At 48.3% G+C, this 27,154-nt stretch overlaps 1 protein-coding gene, 1 long non-coding RNA gene and 2 pseudogenes across 2 annotated transcripts in view; 2 read left to right on the top strand and 2 right to left on the bottom strand.

The window, feature by feature from the left end:
- The window catches only part of LOC149370132 (uncharacterized), a 106,975-nt gene extending 94,799 nt beyond the window's left edge, over positions 1 to 12,176 (bottom strand). Inside the window, exon 1 of the long non-coding RNA XR_016285581.1 lies at positions 11,956 to 12,176. This is a non-coding gene — a long non-coding RNA (uncharacterized LOC149370132). The remainder of the gene's footprint in view (positions 1 to 11,955) is intronic.
- Positions 5,732 to 6,319, top strand: LOC149370134 (uncharacterized; annotated as a pseudogene).
- On the top strand, positions 6,322 to 7,463 carry LOC149370133 (uncharacterized; annotated as a pseudogene).
- Positions 12,177 to 14,545: 2,369 nt separating the features above from the next.
- Positions 14,546 to 26,013, bottom strand: Vha13 (V-type proton ATPase subunit Vha13). Its single transcript, XM_089560273.1, has 3 exons — positions 25,795 to 26,013; positions 22,641 to 22,741; positions 14,546 to 14,865 (listed from the first exon to the last, which is right to left on the bottom strand). The coding sequence occupies exons 1-3, from the start codon at positions 25,874 to 25,876 to the stop codon at positions 14,692 to 14,694; spliced, it is 357 nt and encodes a 118-aa protein (XP_089416399.1). The 5' UTR covers positions 25,877 to 26,013; the 3' UTR covers positions 14,546 to 14,691.
- Between the last annotated feature and the right edge of the window lie 1,141 nt (positions 26,014 to 27,154).

Genomic DNA, 27,154 nt, shown 5'->3' with positions numbered 1-27,154 from the left:
GCTCTTGAGCATGCTTCCAGTGCATTCCGAGCGAAAATATGATGTTTCATTGGAAAACAGGGTGCTCATATCCCTGCTGAAACTGAAGCTTGGAATTAGCTGCTCATCCCTAGCCATTCTGTCCGCAGTAAGTGAAACATCTCTTTCACAGCACTTTAAAGTGTTTTTGCAATTTCAGCCATGTTGTGTTTTCGTTGATGTACTTTGCTCTTGAGCATGCTTCCAGTGCATTCCGAACGAAAATATGTTTCATTGGAAAACAGGGTGCTCATATCCCTGCTGAAACTGAAGCTTGGAATTAGCTACTCATACCTAGCCATTCTGTCCGCAGTAAGTGAAACATCTCTTTCACAGCACTTTAAAGTGTTTTTGCAGTTTCAGCCATGTTGTGTTTTCGTTGATGTACTTTGCTCTTGAGCATGCTTCCAGTGCATTCCGAGCGAAAATATGATGTTTCATTGGAAAACACGGTGCTCATATCCCTGCTGAAACTAAAGCTTGGAATTAGCTACTCATCCCTAGCCATTCTGTCCGCAGTAAGTGAAACATATCTTTCACAGCACTTATAAGTGTTTTTGCAATTTCAGCCATGTTGTGTTTTATTGTATGTACTTTGCTCTTGAGCATGCTTCCAGTGCATTCCGAGTGAAAATATTGTTACGAAAATAAAATGAGAGGCTTGCGTTCATGCACGAGAGGTGGCGGCACCAGCGGTGCACAGAGTGACGGCAGCGTAGGCTAGATGGCGCATGAAGCAGCGGGCGGGAGAGCGTGCAGCGAGGGAGCCTAATCACTCTCCCCCTTCCCCTTATCCCCTGGGACAATATCTGCGGGGTCAGGGAGACCCCTTAAAAAGAGGCTCGCTCATCCCGTCCAGATCAGAGCTGAGCAGCTTACTCTCAGAACGAAGTCGAGGCACGACCCGCCAGGCTATTGGGACGAGAGCCGGCTCTGCCACCTAGTCGTAATGGTCGTAGCCGTACGCGTCGCTGTCGCCACCCCATGCGATGCGATGAGCGCGTAGTCCAAGTCCATGACTTTGAATCTCTGACTCCTCTGTCGGACGAACTGCGGGGGACTTTGCCGAGGCACGACCCGCCAGGCACTGCTCCCCAGTCCGAAAGACCGAGCAAGACACGCTCGAAATCTCGAACGTAACAATGTGTTTCACAGCACTTTAAAAGTGTTTTGCAATTTCAGCCATGTTGTGTTTTCTTTGATGTACTTTGCTCTCGAGTAATTCCGAGCGAAAACATGACGTTCCAATGGAAAACAGGGTGCTCATATTCCTGCTGGAACTGAAGCTTGGAATTAGCTATTCATCCCTAGCCAGTCTGTCAGCAGTAAGTGAAACATCTGTTACACAGCACTTTAAAAGTGTTTTGAAGGCTATGCCATTTGAGACCAGAAAATGGAATTTTCGTCCCCCAGCCACAGTAATTCAGGCTACAGTGCCAGATAGTTCTAAACGGCATTATTACCTCGTTTCCTGGCATCTGCACAGCTTTGGGGGACCACAACGCTGTGCTTGTTATGCCTCCATCCTTGCATGGTGCCCAATTTACAGCTCAGGAGGTCAGGGACACGTACAACGTAACAAGTAGCTAATGTAACAAGTGGCTAATGGAACTTGTAGGGTCTGCTCGCGGGCAGCTCAAATCCCGCGCCGCTCACCACGGGTAGCCTGGACCCCTTCTTCCCGAGTGGTGGGGCGGGGGGAGCGAGGCTAGGAAGAAGCCTTCTTAAGACGCGACCGCGAAGGCTGTCTCTCTCTCTTGGACCAGCCCTGCCAGAGGACCACCTGACCCCGCTGCCCCAACGATCGACCCCCCTGCAATGTGAGAGAATAAACCTTTTTGTACAAAGACCTGCCTCGAGTCACTGCCTGTGCGTCCCCGCGCAGAGGAATCGCCCACAAATAATGGCGCCCAACGTGGGGCCAGGCGCCTCGCTTCCCCAGGCGGCTCGTGAGGAGCCCATCCAGCTAGCGGTGAGTGGCCCCCCGGCGAGCTCCCCTCCCTCCTTCGACGACACCATGGATAACAACCCGGATCCGGAGGTCATCGAACGCCTACTGGCGGACCCCGGGACGGACGTTTGAGGGGGGGGGGGAGATGTAGGGTCTGCTCGCGGGCAGCTCAAATCCCGCGCCGCTCACCGCGGCTAGCCTGGACCCCTTCTTCCCGAGTGGTGGGGCGGGGGGAAGGAGGCTAGGAGGAAGCCTTCTTAAGGCGCGACCGCGAAGGCTGGCTCTCTCTCTCTTGGACCAGCCCTGCCAGAGGACCACCTGACCCCGCTGCCCCAACGACGACCGACCCCCCTGCAATGTGAGAGAATAAACCTTTTTGTACAAAGACCTGCCTCGAGTCACTGCCTGTGCGTCCCCGCGCAGAGGAATCGCCCACAAATAATGGCGCCCAACGTGGGGCCAGGCGCCTCGCTCCCCCAGGCGGCTCGTGAGGAGCCCATCCAGCTAGCGGTGAGCGGCCCCCCGGCGAGCTCCCCTCCCTCCTTCGACGACACCATGGATAACGACCCATTTCCGGAGGTCATCGAACGCCTACTGGCGGACCCCAGGACGGACGTTTGAGGGGGGGGGGAGATGTAGGGTCTGCTCGCGGGCAGCTCAAATCCCGCGCCGCTCACCGCGGGTAGCCTGGACCCCTTCTTCCCGTGTGGTGGGGCGGGGGGAGCGAGGCTAGGAGGAAGCCTTCTTAAGACGCGACCGCGAAGGCTCTCTCTCTCTTGGACCAGCCCTGCCAGAGGACCACCTGACCCCGCTGCCCCAACGACGACCGACCCCCCTGCAATGTGAGAGCATAAACCTTTTTGTACAAAGACCTGCCTCGAGTCACTGCCTGTGCGTCCCCGCGCAGAGGAATCGCCCACAAACTTAACCAGCACAAGTGTAAATCTCAGTCCATCCACAGTCACCATAATCCTTTTATCTTTCCTTACATAATCTCTGAAGTTCCTGTACAACTATTACAGCCCTACAAGTATTTAGGCATAACAACTGCTAGAGGTCTTTCTTGGAGTTTGCACGTTACTAACATAGTATCAGAGAACAGGACGTGAGGATTCTTGAAAAGTAATCTACATCATGCTCCCCCACATGTAAAGTTATTAGCCTGCAAATCATTCGTCAGGCCTAATCTAGAATTTTCATCGCCCGTTTGGAATCCTCGTCAAGCTTATCTTGTTAATGCTCTCTCGAAACTTGTTCAAAATCACGTGCACATTTCATTCACTTTTCGTATTCCTATGACATCAGCGTTACCTCCTTGAAAACAGCATCTGGATTATCACCCTTATTGCTGCATCCTTGAACTGCCAGCCTATCTTTATTTCAAACAATTTTTCATAGCTCTATTATCTTCCTTATTATCTCCCCCTATATCATATCACACCCCACCAAGTTGCCCATGGTCATTCTCGCACTGTCACGTTTTCAAATTCCTTTGGAATGGCAGATTGGAATAGCCTTCCAAACCAAAAGCTAATCATAGTTTGCTGAAAATGTAAGAAAGTTCCTCATATCGTAACTTTTTCTTTACATTTTGTCACCCCCTATGTAACACCCCTTATTGGGGCCTTAAAGGTAATAAAATGAAATGAAAACATAGCACAGGTTAGGATCCATGTTGAAAGGATGATCTCAAGAATTAAGACATAACATACTGAACAACAGACTGCCAACTGAACTAATTCCTTGCATGACAGAAGTGTTTCATATGTGCTGCAAACTGGCAAATCTCAAGCTGCCAATAATCAGTTGCAAGGAATGACTAAGTCAGTTATCAAGTGCTGAGCGAACTCAGTAACTCAATAGTTGTGCCCAGTTAATACGACCCCCATTAATATGGACGACTTGAATTACGGACAGTTTTGCTGGGGACCAAACTTTTTCCAATGTATTTACGCCTCGTTAATATAAAAACTCACTGCCCGGACAATGGGCAAAGCGAAAATGCTAGGGGCCCATTGGGACTCGTGTATTTTTGTCTTGTTAATACGGGCAGCGATGAGAACAAAATCCCAAGTGCCTCAGCTATATGTTCAGCCTCTCGTATTTGTATATGCAGAATATTAGCGAAATGCACTGTAAAAATAAGCACTCTGTAGTAATGACCTTTTAGTGTCTGTGCGGTTTCATGCTTCACAGTAACAAGGTTTCTGGTCGATGCACCTTACTATTTGTCACAATGGATGAATGTCTGCAAAAAAAAAAATTCTTGGTGTGCTGCGTTAAAAAGCCACATTCAGCAGCTGTCAGCTGAGTGGGGTCCTTCCAGTCGACTTCTTTCATCACTATAACCAAACGGAAGAGTTGGTGATACATTTCATAAGGGTAAACAGAGCAAAAAAACTAAGACGGAAGGCAGCGCTTGTACTGTGTTTTCTGTACCTTCAGCCTTCGTCTTTCACGAAGTTTACCCTTAAGACTTCTTTCACGTTGTAGACATGACCGTTCTCAAATAGGCGGCATCCTTTCACGAGTATCGGTGGTCGGAAATAGCTCTGAAGGTCTTCAATGGCCTTGAAACCAAAAAAAATGACGACAGACATGATTCCCGCCGCACAACTCGAAAGCAACCCGGCCGTGTCAACCGCCTCAAATACTTGGCGCCGGCGTTGGTGGTGCTGACGCAGTGCTGACCATTCCAAGTTGCCTACAGCTACTTAAATTTTACTTCACTAACAGGCTGCAAACAAGAGCCTGTAGAAGCAGGGCACTTCCAGACTGGTGACGTGCCTCTATGAAGCATCTATGCCCGACAAATTCAGTAAAAAAATGGATATCAACAGGACTGCCCAAATTTTTTCACCAAAGGAAAACTATGCATGCATCTAATCTGTTGGCTGCATGAGGGATGCATGCTCCGAATGCAAAGGCACAGTAATGGTGATGGACTCTGCTGAGTTACTGCACAAAGTGAATAACACTTGTTTCTTGGCTTTACAGCATTAATTTGATTTTATGGGGGTTTAACGTCCCAAAGCGACTAAGGCTATGAGAGACGCCGTAGTGGAGGGCTCCGGAAATTTCGACCACCTGGGGTTCTTTAACGTGCACTGACATCGCACAGTACACGGGCCTCTACAATTTCGCCTCCGCAGCATCGAACCCGCGTCTTTCGGGTCAGCAGCCGAGCGCCATAACCGCTGAGCCACCGCGGCGGGGCTTTTACAGCATTAAGCAGGTTGATTAGCTCTATCAACAAAACGAACATCGATGACTGCTATTTTTTACAGGCCAGCTAGAACTGTGCCCACCGGGCTCCTTTTGCGCTGTTTCGTGGTTTGTCGGCATCTATCGTGAGCGCGTCCTTCCGAAGCATGTCTGCCATCCGAGAGGACCCAAAGTTCGCCGAGATGGGTCGCATCACAGAGGACGACGAGGTCCAGGAAGCATTCGTTAAAACATTCAAACTGGCGCCGCAGTCGTCGGTAGTGCGACCCCAGCCCTCCGCAGCCTCCATGGGCCGGCCGGCCACATCGGAATACTGGGGAGTCTGCAGACAGCTAGGATTTAATGACCAACGGCCCAACTGTGACGGCGAGGTCGTAACCTACTATCGCCCTTCAACTAAAGGGAAGCGGGCCCAGTTTCGCTGCAACCGATGCCGGAAGCAGCTCTCTCAACTACACGGCACCGCTGCTCTTCAGACAAGTGGAGGGGACTCTGCAAGCTTCTTTGCTAACAAAGATCGTTTGGGTCGCCCTAACGTGAAAGTGTCAAGGGGACAAGTGCTGTACCTGACGTTTTGCATGGCAAAAGGGATGCCGATGTGTGTCGCCATGGAAATGCAGGGTGGCGATATAGGCATGGACGCTTGCACAGACTGGAGCAACTACGTCCGGGAGGTGTGCTGCAAGGAGCTCCAGCGAGCGCCTCCGATGGGTGGCCCGGGTGAAGAAGTTCAGGTAGACGAATGCCTGATGCGAGGTAGGAGAAAATATAACCGCGGCCGGCTTATGGCCGGCGACAACGTGCCGCCTCATCGCCAGAACAACTATGGCGGCGGCGTCGACCGAGGGCCATGGATTTTCGGCATGATTTGCTGCCAACGTCCTCCCAGGGACCACCATCTGCAGCGATGAGTGGGCCGCTTACCGGTGCGTGCCAGGACTCGTCGACGGGAACGGTGTCTCCATGGGCCTGTCCCACAAGACCGTGAACCACTCGACGAACTTTGTGGACCCCGCAACCAGCACCCACACGCAGCACATCGAGGGTTGTTGGCAGAAAGTTAAGGCCGAGCTCATAAGGAGTGGGCGCAAGCTCACTCCGCAACTCACCAACTCTTACCTCGGGTGGGTGCTGTGGGGACAATTTGCTGTGCTCAGCATGGTACTGCTGCTGTCAAGCGCCATGCAAACATGAAGAAGCATGTGGAGGTAGCGGCAAAGCATAGAGATTCTAGTGGTGTGCTACTGGCGCCCAAGACCGTGCAAGCCACGATAGATTTTTCACGGGGGAGGCCTCGTTCCTCGTTGCAAGACCAAGTTTGTGAGGCTGAAACCATATTTGCAATGTCTGTTGTTTCAAAAGGCATTCCCTACTCATAGGGTGACACAGCAACACACATCTATAAAAGGATGTTTCCCGACAGTGATGTGGCCAAGAGTTTTACCTGTGGAAGGGCAAAACTTTCTTATGTCATCTCAGATGGTCTGGGGCCTTACTTCAAGTCAAAGCTTTTGACAGAGTTGTGTCGGCCAAATGTTTTTTTTTTTCGTTAATGATTGACGAAACTCCAAAACCTGAACAGCGTGTACAGCAGTTGGATTTGCTGGTTAGATATTTCTCCGAAAGTGCAAAGCAAGTTGTTGTCGAGCACTTGAACTCTTTTAGCCTCGGTCGTGCCACTGGGGATATAATTGTAGGGTGCATAGAGGATGCCCTAACTGAGTTGCCAAAACAAGGGTTTCTTTGCTTTTTCAGTGATGGCCCTAATGTCATGAAGAGCGTGAAATCTAAGCTGAAACAAAAGATAAACCCAAATCTTGTTGATGTTGGGGAGTGACTTTGCACAAAGTGCACAATGCATTTTCGAAGGGCTTAGATGCATTTTGTTCTGATGTTGAAGAACTTGTCAGGGATGTTTATTATTATTTTAAGCATCCTGTGCGTGCCGAGGGCCTGAAAGAACATCCAAGAGATTTTGGGGATAGAGCCTCATGTCTTCCTCCGACACGTCTCTAATCGCTGGCTGACATTGCAAGATTCTCTAGTCCGTGTGGAAGAACAATTCACTGCCTTGCAGTCCTTTTTTGGGGGGAACTGTGGTAGACTGCGACCAGGTGTGCAGACCCAACACAGCAGACTTGCTGCAGCTTTTGGCAGCACGGACCTTTATGCAAAGGTACTGTTTCTGAGGAATGCTGCAGAGCTGTTCACCGGGTTCCAGAAACTCTTCCAAAGGCACTTCTGCATGTCCTTCATGAAGAAATTCTAGGATTAGTGCGACGAGTTTTGAGTCGGTTTTTAAGAAGCGAAATATTTTGTAGCAAGAGTGCAGAGGAGTTAACCAAGCTTAACCTGGATGATGCTGCCTTTTGGAAGGCACGACCGGAAGTTGGCGTGGACACAGAAAAAGCTATGGAAGGCTGGGACCCTTCGGAGAAAAAAAGGTTCCGCCTCGGAGCTCGGGCATTTTACCTTGCTTGTTCGAAAGCATTGCTTCAGAAGCTCCCCCTCACAAATAAAGTGGTCATGCATGCAAGGTTCCTGGGTTTACAATACGAGAATGCTGAGCAGGAAGTGCGGTCCTTACGCTACATTGTGGGGCAACTTCCTCAGGTTTTGGGTGATGGTCAGGTGTCATCTCTCGTTGATGAATGGCTCATGCTGAAGTGCGATCAGAGCAAAGGCACCCTGGAAGGAAGGCTGGGCAAAGATATTTTGCATGAAAACAATAACAGGTGAAACAAAGTATCCCATGCTTTCGAAACTTGTAAAAGCAGTTCTTTCTCTGCCGCACGGAAATGCTGACCTAGAACGAGGCTTCAGTGAAAATAAGCACCTTTTAGATGGACGGAGCTCTCTGAACATCGCTAGTGTTAACGGAATGCGCCACATTAAAAGTTATCTTCAGCGCTATGATGGTGATGCAAGTAAGGTGCCCCTCAGCTCTAACCTTTTGAGATGCGTGAGGCAGTCACGAGCGAAGTATGCTCTGAGGATGAGCGCTGAAGAAAGCACAAGCAAGCGGGCAGCAGAGGAGGCTGTTTCAAACCAGTGTACTCTTGAAGCAAAGAAGAAAGCATTGGAAGGCCAGGTGCAAGCCAGCAAGGTGTTGCTCACTAGGGCTGAAGAGATGATAAACTTCGGCATCAAAGAAAGAGAAAGACATGGACAAGGTTGAAAGTGGTCGCTTGCTGTTGACTACAGGGAATGGAAACCTTGAGCAAGCCCTTAAAGACCTCAAGGAACTGGAAAAGCAAATGTTAAAAAAGGCGAGGCATTGACATGCAAACAACATCTACACTAGACATGTATATTGTAATAGTGCAGGAGCGGCTTAGCTTGCCTTGCACCTAGTCATGATGTGGACATTCTTGTCTATTTGGTGTTGGTGCTAGTCGTGATGTGTTCTAGTCGATATTCCTGTCTACATGTGATTAGAACTGCAAGAAATTTTTTTGTAGTGTTGATGCAAACTATTTCTTGTATGTTCCTTTGCTTGGTCTTGTATAGTGTACAGGTGCGGCCAGAATAATACGGAGCACGCGGAAGGCGGCCAAGCTAGCAGAAACTGCATCTAAGCGCCACCTATCAGCACAACAAAGACAACCCTGGCAATCCGCGTGCAGCGAGAGTGCCTGCCGCCGAGCCCCCCTCTTTCCTGTAACCCTGCCGTTATCACTGTTCGAAAGATGCTGAGCTGGTTCGGGCAACACCGCCAGGTGCTGCCTTCATCCAGGCGTGCTCACTCCAGCCTCGGTGGACGCGCGGACTGAAGGTCCGAGATAACACGTAATGCCAAAGCGGCCGTCTTGCGCACGTTTACAGCGCGCGCCGCTCCTCGATGCGAGAAACGGGGCAACGAAGCGCATGGCGCTGTCAGCAGAGTATCAGTCGATCAGAGAGCAAGGTATTGCATACTATATGCTGGGATGTTGATAGGCCTGCGGAAAAAGTGGGTCCGTGCTACCGGCACCATCTCGCCGCGTCCAAACTAAGATAGTTCCTGTCGCCACTGCTAGGCAGCGCGCATGAGCACGTTTCCGCTGCTCCGCGACCCTTCCTGTGCTCCGTATTATTCTGGCCGCACCTGTACCTACGGATTAACCTTTTTTACAGGTTTGTGCATAGATCCCTACCTTATGTGTTTCTCAAGCGTTCATTTGTAAATGATTTGGAGATCCTTGCCCAATGAAGCTAAAGCATAATTGAAGTGAGACAGCCTTAAAAAATAAACCAACTAGATTTTATGGCTCACATGTATATAGTCCGATGTTCAGATCTTATTTTTGTACAGGAAGTAAGGCTTCTTTCCCGTGAAATTGCTCCATGTTATGAATATAGGCACCCTGCGCATCTAACTCCCGCGCGACGCGCGCGCGCGTCCCTGTCAGGAAGGCGGGAGCAGTCGGACAGCTCCCGCTGTGCTGCGCGCGCCGTCCCGAAGCAGTTTTGGGCGTCCTTACGGAGAAAAAATGGCACATAACAACAGCAGGACACACTGCTGTGTTACAGGATGCAATAATGCGTATATAAATTCGCCTGGGACAAGGTTTTGTGGATTTCCGAAGCGACATTGGGAGACTGCCCGCCCTTCGCGACGGGCAACACGCACGCGCGGTTTCTGGTCTAGCAATGGTCAAACCCGTGCAGAAGCTTATTTGACTCATGCATGGCTGTAAACAATATGTAAACAATATGTGGTATTAAAAAGCCACGCATAACTCTCCCGCAGTCACGCCTGAGGAAGAAGCCCGAATTTTGCGCAATAAAGAATCGTTTACCTTACTTCCAGTTATGCGCGGAATCCTTGCTCGCTTCCACTGCGCCTTGTCGTCCAGCGTCTTTTTCGACAGTAAAGGCATGTTTTCAGGGGAACGGCAACATGTTCCTGATAAATCTTTGCCTCCACATCTGAACGACTGGGCGATAATTTAGTACAATGCTAATGTCGAAAATTTAGGGTACTTGTACTGAATGTGTAGAGATTAAACAAAGCTTGCAATGAAATCCCGCTTTTTGAGCACACGCTTTCTGCAAGAATCCTGCATGAAATAGCTGGGATGCTCCTTTTTTGCACAATCCCAGTCAAAAAGTTTTGTTTTCCGCAGGAGTTTCAGTCCGCACAGGCGCTTCGCCGCAGCTTGCATCCTTTTCTGCTTGCAAAAGCTCGTTCATTGGACATCTCATATCATCAAAACACTGACACACGTGTTGCAACGACAAGGACCTGACAGTTGCTGGAAAAATTAGAAAATATGAGCGGCAGATTACGCCATGGGTACATCATTTCAAGGCGTAGTTTGAACAGGGCATTTCACATCGAACACCGAAGGTGCAGCAGACGAGAATGTTATGAAGTCAAGTTTGCACCGCTCGCTCAAAAACTGGACTTTTCTAATTACCTTCAATGTTATACCGCCTGGCCGTCTTTAAAAGTTTAGGGTAAGTTTTTTTAAATGCAGGAACGCTCCAGGCTTGCGGTTGGCTCGTTTTGCAGTGCGTTTCACACCGCTCCAAAAACACGGCAACGGTAGCAGCGCATTTACATTTGCCTGCGATGCCTGCCTTGCAACTACAGCTTGCGGTAACAAGCTGTCTACTGGAATATAGCTACATAAAAAAAAATGAGTGAGAGTTCAGCGGTAACAGGCACCAGATACAAATATTTCTTAGCGTTAATTTGGTCGTTTTCGGTGGCGCAGGGATGTTTGTCTGCGCAGTGCACCGCGCTGCTACTTCGCTCCCGTCTCAAGATACCGCCTCTTTCACGTGTACATGGCCTGCTTCAAAAATCTTCGTTCCTTTCCTGACGTTCGCTCCTCGAAGGAATTTTTCAGCATCATGAATGAATAGGTCGAAATCCCGCCTCTACGAAAAGCGGCAGCCGCTAGCAGACGCCATCCCTTCGAAGTCGCGGGGCGAGCCTTCCTGACAGGGACGAGGAACTGGCCGCGCGGGGGAGCTGAACGCAGCCTCGACGGTGGCGGTGCCTGGCGGGTGCAGGGTGCCTATTAGCTCCAAAATGCCGAATATTTTTCCCGTAAGTTGCTCCAAATATGGATTTTACTGCTCCAAAACTAAGATTTTTCTGCTCCAGAAATTGCTACAAATCCTATTTCAGCTGTTGCACCCCTGATTAAGGTGAGAGCCTCAAATCGTGAAGGCGTTTCTTCGGAGCTAGCGTTTCTCAAAAAGCAGTGCCGAGGCAAAATGATAACGACGTCCAGAGCGCAGAGCGACGCGAGTTGCGTGCAGAAAAAGTTCCGGAGAGCAAACTCAACGACGCGGCTCACGCAGCAACGAACGACTACGCCTACAAGGGGGCGTCAAGCATGCGAAGAACATCTCAGAGTCGTGTGCACAGTTGGCACTCGTGTCTGTAGCACCTCCGACCAAGCGTAAAAGCACGTTTTCATTTTGGAAACAAAGAAACGGTCCGCGGAGAAAGAAGATAAACAGCGCACTCCTCTCCGCGCTCCGTTCGTTTCCATGCGATGCAGTCCCCTTCAGAACACTCCGGCACTTTTCCATTTCGTCCTCCCATGTCATCGCTTGCAGTGTTACAGGTCAAGCTAGACAGAATCTGAAACGGCCTCCGGGAGAATGCAGGTAAACGGAGAGTTTGAACGCGACGACGAAATACATCTTCGGGATCACTTTGCGAGAGTTCACATCAAAACGATTCCATATAGTAACCTAACAAAGTAACTCTGGCCACTTTATCGAAGCGCAGCATGTAAAATACTGTAAGACACTTTTACCTTGACCGATGGCGTCCTCCGCGGCGCCATAGCGGCGCCGAAGAACTTACCTACCTGCCGCAAAGTGAGTCAGGACCACTTGTGGCTACACTTGGAGTGGCCACAGGCTCCCTTGGCTTTACAGCTCATGAACACAACTAAGGAACAGCACTGTCATGACAAGTTCTCTACCGAGGTCACGAAGGAAGGAAAATTCCCGCGCCGCTGTCACCGCTGCTCTGCCCACTGATCTCCACTAGGTGGCTGGATGCCGCATTCCCGCTTTCCGAGACGAGCGCGAGTGAAGCCACCGGAAGTTGGACCGCTTGTCCCGGAAGTCGGGTGTCTGCTGTGTATTTCAATGCGAAAAGTCGTGTCTTTCGCCCTTTCGTTCTCAGTTTTTTGCGTGGTTTTCGTGTGATGTCTGCTGTTATATGAAAGGAAGAAGCAAGCTGAACGCGAGAAATGTGAGCATTGTGTGCAGAACCCTGTAATTTCTGCGAAAGCGAAGAAAACAGGCATGCAGGTCTCACCCTGCCTCGGCAAGGGGGTACGTGCATTAAACACTATGTTCTTGCCTGGTTCGTGTATTCCGAGCGTAAAGGAGAAGTAGTGGAATGACGATGAGGCTAGGTCACCTTAAAACCGAATTTTCGTGCAGTAAAGAAAAGGCAAGCGCGAGAGGAACGACTGACAAGAAAGGCGAACGGTGCAGTGCGCGTGAGAAGCGCTGTTAGAAGTCAACTGCACCAAGCACCACGAATTAAAGACCATTCAGGCTTAACTTGCTACAACACGAAACAGTACATGACACGCTCCGTCGAAAAAGCAGTACAATACCTTTTGGAGGCGCTAATGTGAACCAACCGAACACCGTCGACACCTCACAAGATAGTAGCCTAGCCCTCGCTCCGGTTCGGTCTAAACTTAATTCGGTAAAATGGTCGCTGCAAAGTAAGCTGCCTGGTGAATGTTTCAACCTATTCTTTCTTATATTCATCCCCCATTGATAGCATAACTTGGGCTTGAGCGTGGGAACAAGCATCGCAGTAAAGAGCACAGTTGGCGAAGCTAGGCAAACGAGACGACACCGAGCCGAGTAGACGAGGCTCCATACTTGCTGTGCGTAGCGGCGTCCTGTCGTCTGCTAGTGTCGCCCCATTGAAATGCAATGGGCCCTTATTTTTTAAACGTCCTTCCCGAAGACTTCGCTGGTCTCCTCGCTCAGTTGGCGGCGCAAAAGGTAGGCATTGTCATGGAAAAAGACGAGAACGGCGAAAAGACGAAATGCCAAGTGGGAAAACAAAACTGGAACTGAAAAACCGTGCTGAGCTCCGATTTCATGCACTGCCAAAGGCTGACTTCCGGGACAAGGCCGCTTACTTCCGGTGGCTTCACTTTCGGGCGCCCGATGCGGCATCCAGCTCCCCTAGTGGAGATCAGTGGCTCTGCCTTTCCAAAAACACCATGCGTTCATGGTATGGAGTACAAGACAGATGGCACAAGACGTCCGAGGGGGGCAAAGTGGACTGAGGCAGTGTTGTAGGCGGACAAAAAAAAGTTGGCTAGAAAATTGCGCTAAATCTTCATAGTTGTCGCAATAAAACCTGAAAAAAAAATGTAGTGCACGTGTGAAAAGGTCTTGTTTGTGCTGTGCAGGAGCATTTTGGTGCCGCAAAGTGCGTGCGCTAACTCAACGTAAAGAAACGGCTGAACACTTGACACCTTTCTGTAAAGGGCTTTCAGCCCCAGTTCAAAACAACGGGGTTGATTTATTCACATTATTGCAGAGGACATCTGATCGGTAGCTAAAATCAAGTCAAGAGTGAAATTTCATCCCCACCTTGAAGGATAGAGGTCGTGCTAAACGCGAAGAGGAGTGTTCTCAGCTTGGAGGAAGAAAAATTTCCTTTTTCCTTCCTCCATGGTTCTCAGAAATTATATGGCTCCCAGCATGGTTCCCAGCACCGCGGTTCCCAGTCTCCAGTTTAAGGATTTGTTACGAAATACAAAATATACAAGTACAAAATATATTACGAGTTACAAATAGGGGGCGTGAGCCGCCGCCCGATTTCGAGGGTTCAGCCTTATCCGTTCATCCTTCCAACGCGGCTTACTAGCGGGTCGTGACCGCCTTTTACCGTTCCCCCTTCACATTTGAGCAGACCAAAACTTTCACCTCTTTATTTGGTTTGGTTTGTTGGTGTTTAACGTCCTACAGCGACTCAGGCTATGAGGGACGCCGTAGTGAAGGGCTCCGGAAATTTCGACCACCTGGGGTTCTTTAACGTGCAGACATTGCACAGTACACGGGCCTCTAGTAACCAAACCAAACCTCTTTATTTGAAAATCATATTCGCCGGCGTAACGCAAAAGAGAAATCTGCGTCGATTGGAGAACTGACAACATTAAGAACTGAGCTCTTAATTCCACCTTAATTTTTAAGCTGAACTCGCCCGACTGATGGCGATGAACCCCCCAAAAAAAATCCTCTTCAAAACTTTCATCAGTATGCAGTCAGTGCATTATTATATCAAACAATCTAGTCCAGTTATGGGAGCACCTACACAGAAGCTGTACGAGACATTGTACAGGCAACAACAGGCCAATATAATTGGGGCAAACAGTTTTTATTCACTACACACACACAGACAGAAGCAATACACCCGAATGGGGGGAAGGGGGGGGGAGGAGGGCGCATGGAGGAATGTGGCGGAATGCTGGCGTCCTCTCTCCAGAAGTCGGCAGTGTCTGAGCTCACTGGGTGGGCCGGAAGTTGCGGTGCACCTGTGGGTCGATGTCGTACACCAGGCTGAGCAGTTTCTCAATGACTGCCTTCTTGTGCTGTGCCACAAGCTGGTTCATCTCGTTCATCTTCTGACGGGTCTCCGCCTCGATCTTGGCTGCAATGTCCTCCTTGGAGCCCATGTGCTGCACAGAAGGAAAGTGCATCTTATGTCACGCCGTATGTTGGCATGTACAATTTTACACAGAGGCGTGTGCTTCAATGCACGTCTACAATAATGCTTTCACGCAACAGGCAAACAACACAAAGTTGTAAATTCTCAAAAAATGGAAAAGTCAAACACCAGGGTCCTCCGGAACCTTCTACCGGTCATGAAACCTCCCTCAAAATTTCATACAGGGACACATCCAGCCACTGTGAGAGGAACTAGTGGAGGACAGCTAGCAGCCATACTGCCATGCAAAAATTTGACAACATGGAAGATAGGGTGCTGGGTTAGGAATGTCACGACTGAAGTGACAATTACTAAAGTTAAGAAAACAGTGAAACATAATTAGCAAAAGTTATCAATTCACATTCAAACAGAATAGGCATAAAATAGACAAATTCAATGCTTTACAAGCACCTTCGTACACGTTCAACATGACAAGATGAGGTCGGTGACCATTGAAGCTATAGACCAGAATATGATACTCTCGCACTGGGAACGGTTCGCATGTACTATCAACCTCAGGTATCAGTCACCATTCTTCTGCTGGGCTGCCAAAACGCTACGATGTGCCTTTGCACCGTGCCCAACGAGCGAGCTTTACAATCCTCCTGGATGTATAAGAAGTTATCTGGGCACCACCGCATTGTCTACGCATGCATTAGAAGCCAGAGGAAAAGAAGCCGAGGGGTTGTGCAGCGCTATGTGCAATGAGCGCAACATGCGTCAAGAGCTGTGTTGCCGTGGAGTGTTCAGCCTGCATCGTTTCCAAACAGGCATTAAAATTGCGACCAGCATCAAACATGCTGCGGTGAATACAACAAAATAAATAAATGGCAAGTAAAAAAAGCACGAGCAAGTACTGTACTTGAAATGTAAGACTGTTTGAAACTGTCAATCTAGCTGTGTGGCCATTGCAATACGTTTAGCATTCAGTGACGGTGTTATGAGAACATGCAGGCACGCTCTGAGCATTCGGGACAAGGTGAATAAACGTCTCATTTATGGGCCTGGAGGCCCATTTCCTTGCTGTGTGCAACGCTGCCGCTCTCCTCCCTGTGGAGGCTGCGTACACTGCAGCGGTGCCCCAGTGTACACGCAGCGACAGCTGGTTCAGACTTTCGGCTCGTGCATATCTCGAACCCACGGTGACTGACAGTCCATACCCACTGCAGTAACCACAATACCGACCGAGTGAAACCCTGTGCCAATGCTGCTGCTCAGACACAAAAGGACAAGTGCAGCCCCAGCTGCGGTTTTCTGTGTCTGCATGTTAGCGGCATCGATCTATGTGGTCGCGCTCAAATTGCACGGTGGCCTGCAGTACGACATAGAAGGCAGTGAATTCGGTCGAGTGGGATGATCCGCCATGATCCCCGGATTTCGTGATATCGCGGCTACTACCGTTCGTAATTCATGGCTCTCTCCAAGTGCCAGCCTCTGAGGGTTCGAGATAGCGGCTTGACAAAACCATGTCAGACCTGCTATCCATACATGTATCCCCGAATTAACGCGCAAAGGGCAGGCATGCAGACGAACACTTAATAGCAGTGCTCTCTGCATTATTGAACCCTGCCACTTCATTTCGCAGACTTCTAACAACACATGGTTTAAGAAAATCGCATGCGAAGTTCTTGCACTCATCATCATCATCAGCCTGACTACACCCACTGCAGGGCAAAGGCCTCTCCCATGTCTGTCCAATTAACCCTGTCCTTTGCCAGTTGTGGCCACCGTATCCCCGCAAACTTCTTAATCTCATGGGCCCACCTAACTTTCTGCCAACCCCTGCTACGCTTGCCTTCTCTTGGAATCCACTTTGTTACCCTTAGGGACCAGCGGTTATCTTGCCTTCGCATAACATGCCCTGCCCAAGCCCACTTCTTCCTCTTGATTTCGACTAGAATGTCATTAACCGGCGTTTGTTCCCTCACCCACTCCACCCGCTTCCGATCTCTTAACGTTACACCTAACATTTTTCTTTCCGGAGGCATTTGCCCCAGTGGTGGACAAATGGCTGGCAAAGGCCATCGCCAGTGGACACAACAGCCTCACTGGAAGTCAGTCGCAGGATAATAAACTCAGTCACTGCAAATATTGTCTTCAATTACGGCACCGTGCAGAGTTTGCGTAGTGCTCTTTAACCGCTGCTCATGTATGCGCCCTGTGTTCTGTCACCTTGTGTGATAGACCGAAAGTCCGCACTCAACAGATGGTGTCACAGAACTTTCGAAATGGTGGCACTCAAACTTCATGTTTGTTGTGGTCTATGTGTGTACTGAATGACACCATTACCTCTTTTAATAGAAAAGAGTGCCCTCTAATTGATGCAGCATCGTGGCGCAACCACTTTGGATGGTGTACAAGGATCTACCACAATGTTAAGGTATGAACACACTAACGGAAAAACGCGCGGCACGCCAATGGCGGCATAACCCCCACCGTGAAAGGGACGGCCATACCGGCGGTGAGGAGTACGCGGGAAAACGCCACAGTGCGAAGCTCTCTCCATGCCAAACCGGTCGAGGTCCATGATTCTGGATGAGCACGCGCGGACCCGTGCCACCGTTGGAGTGTAACTTAAGTAGAAGCCAAGAGGTGGCAGCGCAGACACTCCCCACGTGACTTAAGCCGGGTGCCCCTTATTGGTCTCTCCGCTCCACGGCACACGGCAAGCTGTCGAAAATGGCTCCTTGACCCATTAGATGCGCGGCAGATCAACCCACAGTCACAGCAGGAATCATGACAAGTGGCTTGCTGCCGGCACCGCGCTGCGCGCAGTCTTCCGCCCATGTGTTTATACCTTTGCACTGAAGTATCACGACCAGTGCAAAGGTGTCAAAAGACCCAGGCAAAATCCTGACAGTTCAGCAGGAGCCAGATCCTGTTATGCTTAAATTTCTCTGTACTAAGGCAGACAATTTCGTGATTAAGGGGGAACGCGGCTTTCAACAATTTTTTTTTGTATTTCTTGATGTATTCACGTGAAATTTTTCAGCATATCAGAAGTAATTTTATAACCACTTTCACAAAATAATACTTAAATCTCCAGAAAATTGTTTTTTAATACATATTTTTTTCTCTGAATGTTGTGAAAAGGCTGCAGCATTAAGAAAACGTGGCAGAAAGCTGACTCAACTGTCATTGCGATCAAGACATTTCTAGAATTTTTTTTTTTTTTTTTGCATAAAGCATAAATTTTGCTTTTTCACTTTCTGTGGTGCAGTGCTCATTGACATACCTAGAGTGAGAACAAAAATTTCGTACACGAAATTTAAAATTGACAAATTTGAAAAACATCTGCACTACGGCCCTAAGACTCCAGCAACTGAAACGGAGTCAAAACAAGTAAAACAGTTTTGAAGAAATCTGCTTCATAATGTGAGTATCTAGGAAGAAAACTAACAGAGAAAAATGCCTTGTGTTCGAATGTTTCCCCACAATTCCAAGCCGCCACTGTTCACAAAACTATTTTTTTTACGGTACTTCCCAGTCAATTTTAGCAATGACACTTCGGGAAAAAATGAGGCATATAAGCGGATTGCAAAAATTATCAAAATAATTTTTTGGGCCATTTCTTGGAATTTCAACGCTGTGTCCCCTCTTGAGAGCAAGCAGAGTCCTCCTACAAATCGGTCAAAGTAGATAAGTGGGCCAGTAGGTCGGAGATAAAAAACAAAGCCGCTAGTGGATCAACGAAAGCGGTGGAGAAAAGAATTGAGAACCAAAGGCAATTTCACTCAGTTACCACAAGAATTTGGTTAACTATGACAAAAATGTTCTTTCCAATTTCAGCTCATATTCTTTGCAATACCTAGCACCAATAGAGGGACAAAATGACCCCGAAGCACTGCTGTCATCTTTGCAGAAAAGCAGCGCGAGACAGAAACTGCCATAAACCTTTATCAAGACCAACTTTACTCCTGCTTACGCATCAACCATATGCCTGTCTGTTTGTAGCAGTTCTATGACTCCCCACTCCGTTGCACCAATTTTGTGTAGCACTATACACCTCCTACGCGTTGTGATGTCACGAAGATGCGGTGGTGCTGCTCCCAGTAGAGACTTTCACACAGTATGCAAAACAGGTTCTGCCTGCCCGTGCCTAACGCAGCTGCAGCAGCTATTGGAAAGACTGTGTGGCTGCATCATGTCCGAGCACTGCAAAAGGAGCTTGTATTGACCAGCTGCATTACTATGGGGTCTGCGTAGTAGCATAAAAGAGAAAATTAAATGAGCCTCAATATGTTTCTTGTAGATAAATATTGCATTAGGGAATGGGCCACGGTTGTAAAGCGCAAGGTCTGGGTCTCTATTGCCTCCAATTGTAGAGGGGAAGTTGTTGCGCTCATTCACCTGAACATCAGCATAGTACGCTAAAAATCGAGCAAGGAAAAAAAACAGATTTAGCTGCGCATGTAATTACCACCGCGAGCCGTTTTAGTGTTCATAGGTGTCGGCAGGCTTAACCGCCACCAAGGAATGTGGTTTGGTTTATGGGGTTTAACGTCCCAAAGCAACTCAGGCTATGAGGGACGCCGCAGTGAAGGGCTCCGGAAATTTCGACCACCTGGGGTTCTTTAACGTGCACTGACATCGCACAGCACATGGGCCTCTAGAATTTCGCCTCCATCGAAATTCGACCGCCGCGGCTGGGATCGAATCCGCGTCTTTTGGGCCAGCAGCTGGGCACCGTAACCATTCAGCCACCGCGGCGGGGGGGGAATGCGGTTTGGTTTATGGGGTTTAACGTCCCAAAGCAACTCAGGCTATGAGGGACGCCGCAGTGAAGGGCTCCGGAAATTTCGACCACCTGAGGTTCTTTAACGCGCACTGACATCGCACAGTACATAGGCCTCTAGAATTTCGCCTCCAAAGAAATTCGACCGCCGAGGCCGGGATCGAATCCGCGTCTTTCGGGTCAGCAGCCGAGCACCATAACCACTGAGCCACCACGGCGGGCCCCCCCGGTGGTGGCTCAGTGCAAACAGTAGTCTCATTCTTACTGATAACTCCAGGAGTGCATCTTCCATTTACTGCAGCGTTACTACTTTAGTGTTTCAAAACCTTAAAATTCTTGTGGTATTCGCATCTTTAACAAATGCTCACCCAGCTGAAGCACTGATTGGAACGAAGTAAGCTGGCACATGTTAAAATTAGGAAACATTGCCTGGAATACGTACAAGGCCGAGGAATGACAAACAAAACAGAGTTCTGTATAAGATGAACTGTATAAGAACTGAGGATTGGGCGAGTTGGTGGTGATCCATCGTATTGAAAACCAGCACTAACATGCACAGACAGAGGATCAGACGAGACAAACTGAAGGTGCTGAACTTGCAACTGAATTTTAATTCGAAAATAAGCAGTCATTTTATACACTTACACACACACACGTAAAGGCGTCTTGTCAAACACAGATGCACTGCCACCACCCACATGCGATAAAACAAGCGATGGGTGGCTTTGGTACTGTTTTAGGCCCCCTTCTTTTCCTAATTTATATTAATGACCTGCCAAATAACATGTCATCGAACATACGCCTGTTTGCCGACGATTGTGTGATTTACCGCTCCATAAATAACCAATCAGATGTTGCCGTCCTACAGAACGACCTCGTTAAAGTGCAAGAGTGGTGCGATACCTGCCTCATGAAACTAAATGTCAATAAAACCCTTTTAGTCTCTTTCCACCGCCGACATAACTACTCACTTCCCAACTACCTCCTTTACGGTTGTCCCATAACTCAAACCGACAATATTAAGCACCTAGGTGTCCATACCTCCAGTGACCTATCCTGGCACAGTCATGTTACTAATATAGCTAACTCAGCCAATCGCGTCCTTGGCTACTTACGGCGTAACTTTTCCTTAGCACTCCCTTCCGTCAAACTAATTGCCTATATATCACTTGTCCGACCTAAACTAGAGTACGCTAGTTCTATATTCGATCCTCACCAAACCAACCTGTCGAATTTACTGGAATCTATTCAAAATCGCGCTTCGCTATTTATTCTTTCAGAGTACTCATATCGCGCTAGTGTAACTGGACTAAAATCTCGACTTGAACTTCGTACCCTAGCATCCCGTCGTCAACCAGCTCGCCTTTCTCTTTATCATACATTTCTTCACAGCTTGCCACCGAACAACGCACTCATCCGCCCAGCCCATCGTTTATCCCGTCACAGCCATCTCAGAGCAGTCTACCCCCAGCGCGCCCATACCACAACGTTCCAAAAATCATTTTTCCTCACTACTGCCCTGGACTGGAACGACCTTCCCGGCCATATCGCTTCCCTTGAAGATCTTCAACAATTCAAGACTGCCATCGAAAATCATTTTTTTTTGTCATAACTGCCGTACTCCCCGCCCGCCCCTCATGTAATACCCCTTAAATGGGGCCTTTGAGGATTTAATAAATGAATGAATGAAATGAATGCAGTGCATCTGTTTGACAAGACGCCTTTACGCGTGTGTAAGTGTATAAAATGACTGCTTACTTTCGAATTAAAATTCAGTTGCAAGTTCAGCGCCTTCATACCCGTGTTACACGGGCGTTTTCAACGGCAGTTCAGTTAACCCTCAGTTGAGTATTTCAACTGTCGTTGATTTCAACTGGATTCGCTTGCTGTTACACAAGCACTTCGCGTTCAGTTCAGTTAGCACACTAACCACGTGACGTCGCCTTTAGAGCGAAACGAAAGTAAAGAAAAACAGCGTATACATTTTTTTGTGTGTAGTAAATGATCGTCTTGTACATATTCTTTCCTATAGCGACAAATTTTGTGCCTTTTTTTTTGCTTTTGGGCAAAAATTTGCTTGACGATGTCGGTTCGTAGCCAAGACTATCCGATGTGGGTCGGTTCGCTGGTCGTCGTCGTTTTTTTGTGTTTTCTCACTTCGACTGCTCGACGCACGCGCTATGTCTACCTGTGTTTAATGCGTCACCAGTTTTATTTGGAGTGTTTTCTTAGTTTGCCGCAATACACTGAGCCAAGACAATCCACTACGGGAAATCTTTTTATCCGTTGGACGCCATCTTGTCCGTTGGCCGTTCAACTGGGACCCCCGATCTCAGTCGAACTCAACTGCCGTTGAGATTTGAACGGCAGTTAGCGCTGCCGTGTAACACTGCTAACTGCCGTTCAGTTCAACTGACAGTCAACTGAACTGCCGTTGAAAACGCCCGTGTAACAGGGGTATCAGTCTGTCTTGTCTCACCCTCTGTCTGTGTCCGTAAGCACTGCTTCATGAAGAGTTCTGTATCACTGCGTCTTTATTCCTGCCTACATTTAATCTGCTGTTATGTAATTTTGACATACACACACAAAACTGCCGTCAAATTGGAACTTTTTTTGGGAAGGGGGGTGGTGACGGGGTTATGGGGGTTTAACATCCCAAAGTGACTCAGGCTATGAGGGACGCCGTAGTGGAGGGCTCCGGAAATTTCGACCACCTGGGGTTCTTTAACGTGCACTGACATCGCACAGTACGTGGGCCTCTAGAATTTCTTCTCCATCAAAATTCGACTTCAGTGGCCGGGATCGAACCCATGTCTTTCAGGTCAGCAGCTGAGTGCCATAACCATTGAGCCACCACGGCGGGTCAATGTCGAACTGATGGTATGCATTTTCAGTCCCACATTTTCCTTTCATGGCTGCTCTCATTTGTTTAAAATTTGTGCGCACACCAAACAGCTTTGAAAAGGACCAACTTGGAATGCCATCGTGGTCATCAGGTGTTTGAAACATACCCTGGCCTCGTATTCCTTGAACTGGCGTTCCTTTTCAGCCTTGAACTTGCCTATCTCCACCTCAGCCTCATCCTTGGCTTGCTTCAGTCGTTTGGCCTTGCCTGCAAAGTATCAGAAATTCAACGGCTACAATGAATTCTGTCAATGACCACCAACATTTACACAAAATTTTAGGAAAAAAAAAACGATGTATATGGGCATGCAGAAAAGAGTTATGTTGGTTGGGTTTTACGCCACACAAGGAGCTAGGACTACCATGCACCAAACAAGGTTAAATAGGTCTTTTCTTCTGGCTGAATGATAACCAAGGTTTTAAAATAACATACCAGTTTGATTCACAAGTCCATTTAAAGAACCTAAAGGAATGTTTGGGTTAATGTCCTGAAGTAGCATGTGGCCTAGAGGAATGCCACAGCAGAAGTCTATGGATTAATTTCGACCACCTGGGTACCTTAGCACGCACTGACACACAGGCCTATCAACATTTCACCTCCATCGAAATGCAGCTGCAGTGGCCGGGATTCAATTCTGCAACCTTGAACTTAGCAGCCATGCCGACGCCCCTGAGCTACTGCAGCAGGTCTCATGAAAGACCCACAGAATGTGCAATGGATGATCCTCGCTGACTAATCTAGGGTAAAAGAATGTTTTCTTCATAAAACTGCTTTTCCGCAACTCATACAGTTATGAAAAGAAAATGATTTACTCTGATAGCTCTTGCAATTTATACATATTTGCTCATTTCGCAAGCAAATATGTATTAGGCGCATGTGCCACATACAATGGCAACTTAAATTCACCTTTACTGAAACACTCTTTACACCAGCACGACTTCAACTCTCCTGTAATTGGCTTTACTACCCGAGACTTGCCTGTTTACTTTATTGCCCCATTCTCTTCACCATTTTTTCTCAGTTCTGCAGAGTGAGAAAGTAATAGTTCAAAGTTAACTGTCACATATCACATGGGTTTTTTTGTTCAAAGTACGCAGAAGCAGGTTCTGAGGAAAGAAACGCTGGCAGGACTAGCTACAATGCTGTGAAATCTGCTGCACAGCACAGCGGGTTCAGCTGCAGAATCAGCTCAAGTTCCGTGACCATATCAGTTTTTTTTCGCAGCAACGCTCAGCACAAATGATAATGTGGTCAAGCAAAAGCACCACCTTACTCAGAAATCTGTCACAAGTGTTCAGAAACTTATGCACAATGTTTGGTTTATTTTATTGCTGTTTGACGTCCCAAAGCGACTCAGGCTACGAGTACAAGGGACGCCGTAGTGAAGGGCTCTGGAAATTTCGACCACCTGAGGTTCTTTAACGTGCGCTGATATCGCGCAGTACACGGGCCTCTAGAATTCCGCCTCCATCGAAATTTGGCCGCCGCGGCCGGGATTGAATCCGCGTCTTTCGGGCCAGCAGAGGAGTGCCGTAACCACTGAGCCACCACAGCGGGGCTTATGCACAAGGGCTGTGGAGACAGCCTTGAGAGTGCCGGGCACTACTAAGCAAGAAACTACATTTCTTTACAACAAAGACACTAAAAGGCGCATACTCCACAGGACTGTACTGTCCGTGAAAAAAAAAAAAAATTGACGTCATAACGTTTCCCCACAAAAACAACAACCATGGCTTTCTTATTTTTAACATGGCACTGTTTTCATCGCGATAGTAGCTGCATTCGATTCAGCCGTGGTTCTCTGCACCGCCGGAACCGGTTCACGGTGCGCTGCACCAAAGCGCTCGATTCACAGCGTCCTCTGCACCACCGTCCGTGATTGATTTTGGTGCAGTCGTGGTGCCGCTTCGGTGCAAAGAACCGCGGCACCCTCAGAGACGGAGGTGCAGGATAGTGGTGCACGTGTTTGACGGCGTAAGCAGATGACGCGCGCAGCCGGCGTTTTGTTTGTTAACATCAATGGGCAACTAAAGGAAGTTTCTCCCCTTTCTCGTGACAGCCTGAACAGCCTCTTGAATTGAAATACCTAGCTACTACGCTTTCGTAGTAGTTTGAAATTCTGTTGCGGTCTTTCCGAACTTACTGTGTTGCTGCAAAAGAAAGCACCACGTCTGCTTCCTCATCTTCGCTGTCTGACGACTCCAAAAATTCCATAAAAATGGATTCGCCGATTTCGTCGTCCATGACTACACGAGGCACGAAAAACAGACGCGACGCACCGCAACACAACACACCACGACGGACCGTGATCCCTCCTGCACTAGAATCGGATAGCAGACGAAAAGGCCCGTGAGTGCACGCGCTCGATTGAAAATCTCCGCACCAGTGATTTGTGGCGCTGCTGACGCGCTGCACCGGCACCAAGAAACTGGAATTGCACCGCGTCGGCACCAACGGAACTTTATCAGAATTGGTGCAGAGAACCAGTTCTGAATCGAACAGACCTTATAATGTAACGCTGAAACGGTACTGCCCTATCCGAAAGTGAACGTACGGTTGCCTTCCCCTCCAGTCCCCTCTCTCCCTCCGCTTCCAGGGAAATACAATTGCACGCAGTTAGCGCTTTGCGCTCTAGTCGTAGTTCACTGCCCACCAGGCCGGTTCATTTCACAGTTGCTTGAGAAAGCTCCTCGGAGTTAATTTACTTCTAGGAGAGACGGGCGAAACCATCGTAGTAACAAAGAAGTCATGCGCAGCCACAAAATTAAGCACGACGCAAATCCGGCCCAGTTTTAACTAGTATAACTACGCGAGAAGATACCGAGGAAGCGGCAGACTTTTTTTTTTCTCCCGCTGCTGACTGGGAACGCCCACCAAGAAAGGTGAAAAAAAAGTGGGAGAGCGTCAAAAAGGGGTTCACTGAATTCCGTTGGGGTGCTGCGAATACACGAATGCCGAAAGTGCTACGTTTTGCACTACTAAACTACGGAAGGGGGTGAGATTTTCGAGATTTTCTTGGTCAACGTCGTTAACATATTAAGGTCCCACAGGACGGAGACCAATGGTCGCTGCCTATCGCCAGCACTCACGGCGGTAAAATGCGCTACAGTATGCACGTAAGGTTTTGCAGTGACGAATGGGAAACTGGAGCAATACAGAAAGTAAGTTTTAGGAGCCAGAGCTGCCCGCAGGTGAGAAACCGAACCGACGGACGAACTCCTCACGTGAGTGTCCTCTCCGAGCGTAGCGTTCGGACCTACGTTTTCGGGCTTCGGCGACCCTCTCGGAGGCCTTCTTCTCGGCGGCGAGGAGCTGCTGGACCCCTTGGCTTTGGCTGGTCATGCTCGGGTTAGCGCAGGGACACAGAGCGGCGCCAAGAAAAATTGACTAGAATCAGTCACAAGACCAGCGTCGCGCTCCTTGCCGAGAGCAGGCCGCAGTCAGGTGACTTTCTGCATTTGTGACAGTTTACACAGAGGCCTGCCCAAGCCGCCCGAGTTATTCAATCATGTTACCTGTTATGTTATTCCAAAATTAACAACATGCAGCTTATTAAGGGCAGTTATTTTTGATAGTGAATTGCTTTAAATGCTTACTTTATTGTTTTGTGAGCGTTTATTTTTACAAAATGAAACTGTTGTTGCTTTTAACACGCCCCCTAGAGCCATAGAGTTTTTTATTATTGAGATACTCTAAGCCTAGGACGACGAGGCCCGTCACAGTTGCGCGGGCATTCAAATAGCGTTTTTTTGCTCCGAAGTGTTCAGCCGGTGGGCTGTATCGGTTTTCGAAGGGATCTGTTGCTTAACTGTTGCTCTCTTCGACGTTCATGGTCCGCAAGCCTTGTGGGTATCTGACCAGATGGCCTAAGCGCGCCCGAAATAAAAATAAATGTGAGTAAAATGTGAATGTGAATAAAGCGTGCCAGCTGCACTGCGCAAAACGACGAGGGACGAAGAGAGGAAAGCACAGGACAAGACGCGGAACTTCAGCTAAGATTTACTACAAGGGAAACCACATTTATACGAGATTCGTAATCACACCTGATAAATCTTGTATAAATGTGGTTTTCCTTGTAGTAAACCTTAGTTGAAGTTCCGCGTCTTGTCCTGTGCTTTCCTCTCTTCGTCCCTCGTCGTTTTGCGCGTTTGCAATATGCACTCCATTGTCAACAACCAACTAGCCCACCTTCACTTGTTACATATCTAAATATCCATGGGACGCGTGTTCCGGGTGTGAAATTTTTATTTTTTGGCGTAGAGCGATGGAATTTGGCATGATTATTGGGAAGTGCACTAAATGAATAAATGCAAATTTTCACTCATATATCTTGAGTAAATTTGACATTATTAATGTTTATGTGCTTCATATTGCTGTACCAAACTTGAAGAAAGCCTGGCATGACAACATGAGAGGAGCCTGAAGTCGCTTTTTAATTTTAGCCAAAGGAATGGTTCATGCAGTGCCACTCTCCAAATATTTTTATCAACCCGAGTTTCTTCTACACAGAACATGCTTGCATAAAGCTTGCTTAATACACTCGTTACCATCATGTGAAATTAGTGACAGAGTGAAAAAATAAGAGTAATCTAGAAATATAAGAATGCCACTGCATGAAGA

This window comes from Amblyomma mixtum, chromosome 1, assembly GCF_055824585.1.
Source record: "Amblyomma mixtum isolate Tamu chromosome 1, ASM5582458v1, whole genome shotgun sequence".
Lineage (NCBI taxonomy): Eukaryota > Metazoa > Arthropoda > Arachnida > Ixodida > Ixodidae > Amblyomma > Amblyomma mixtum.
Note: the sequence above shows the minus strand (reverse complement) of the source record. Positions and strands in the feature narration are given on the sequence as shown.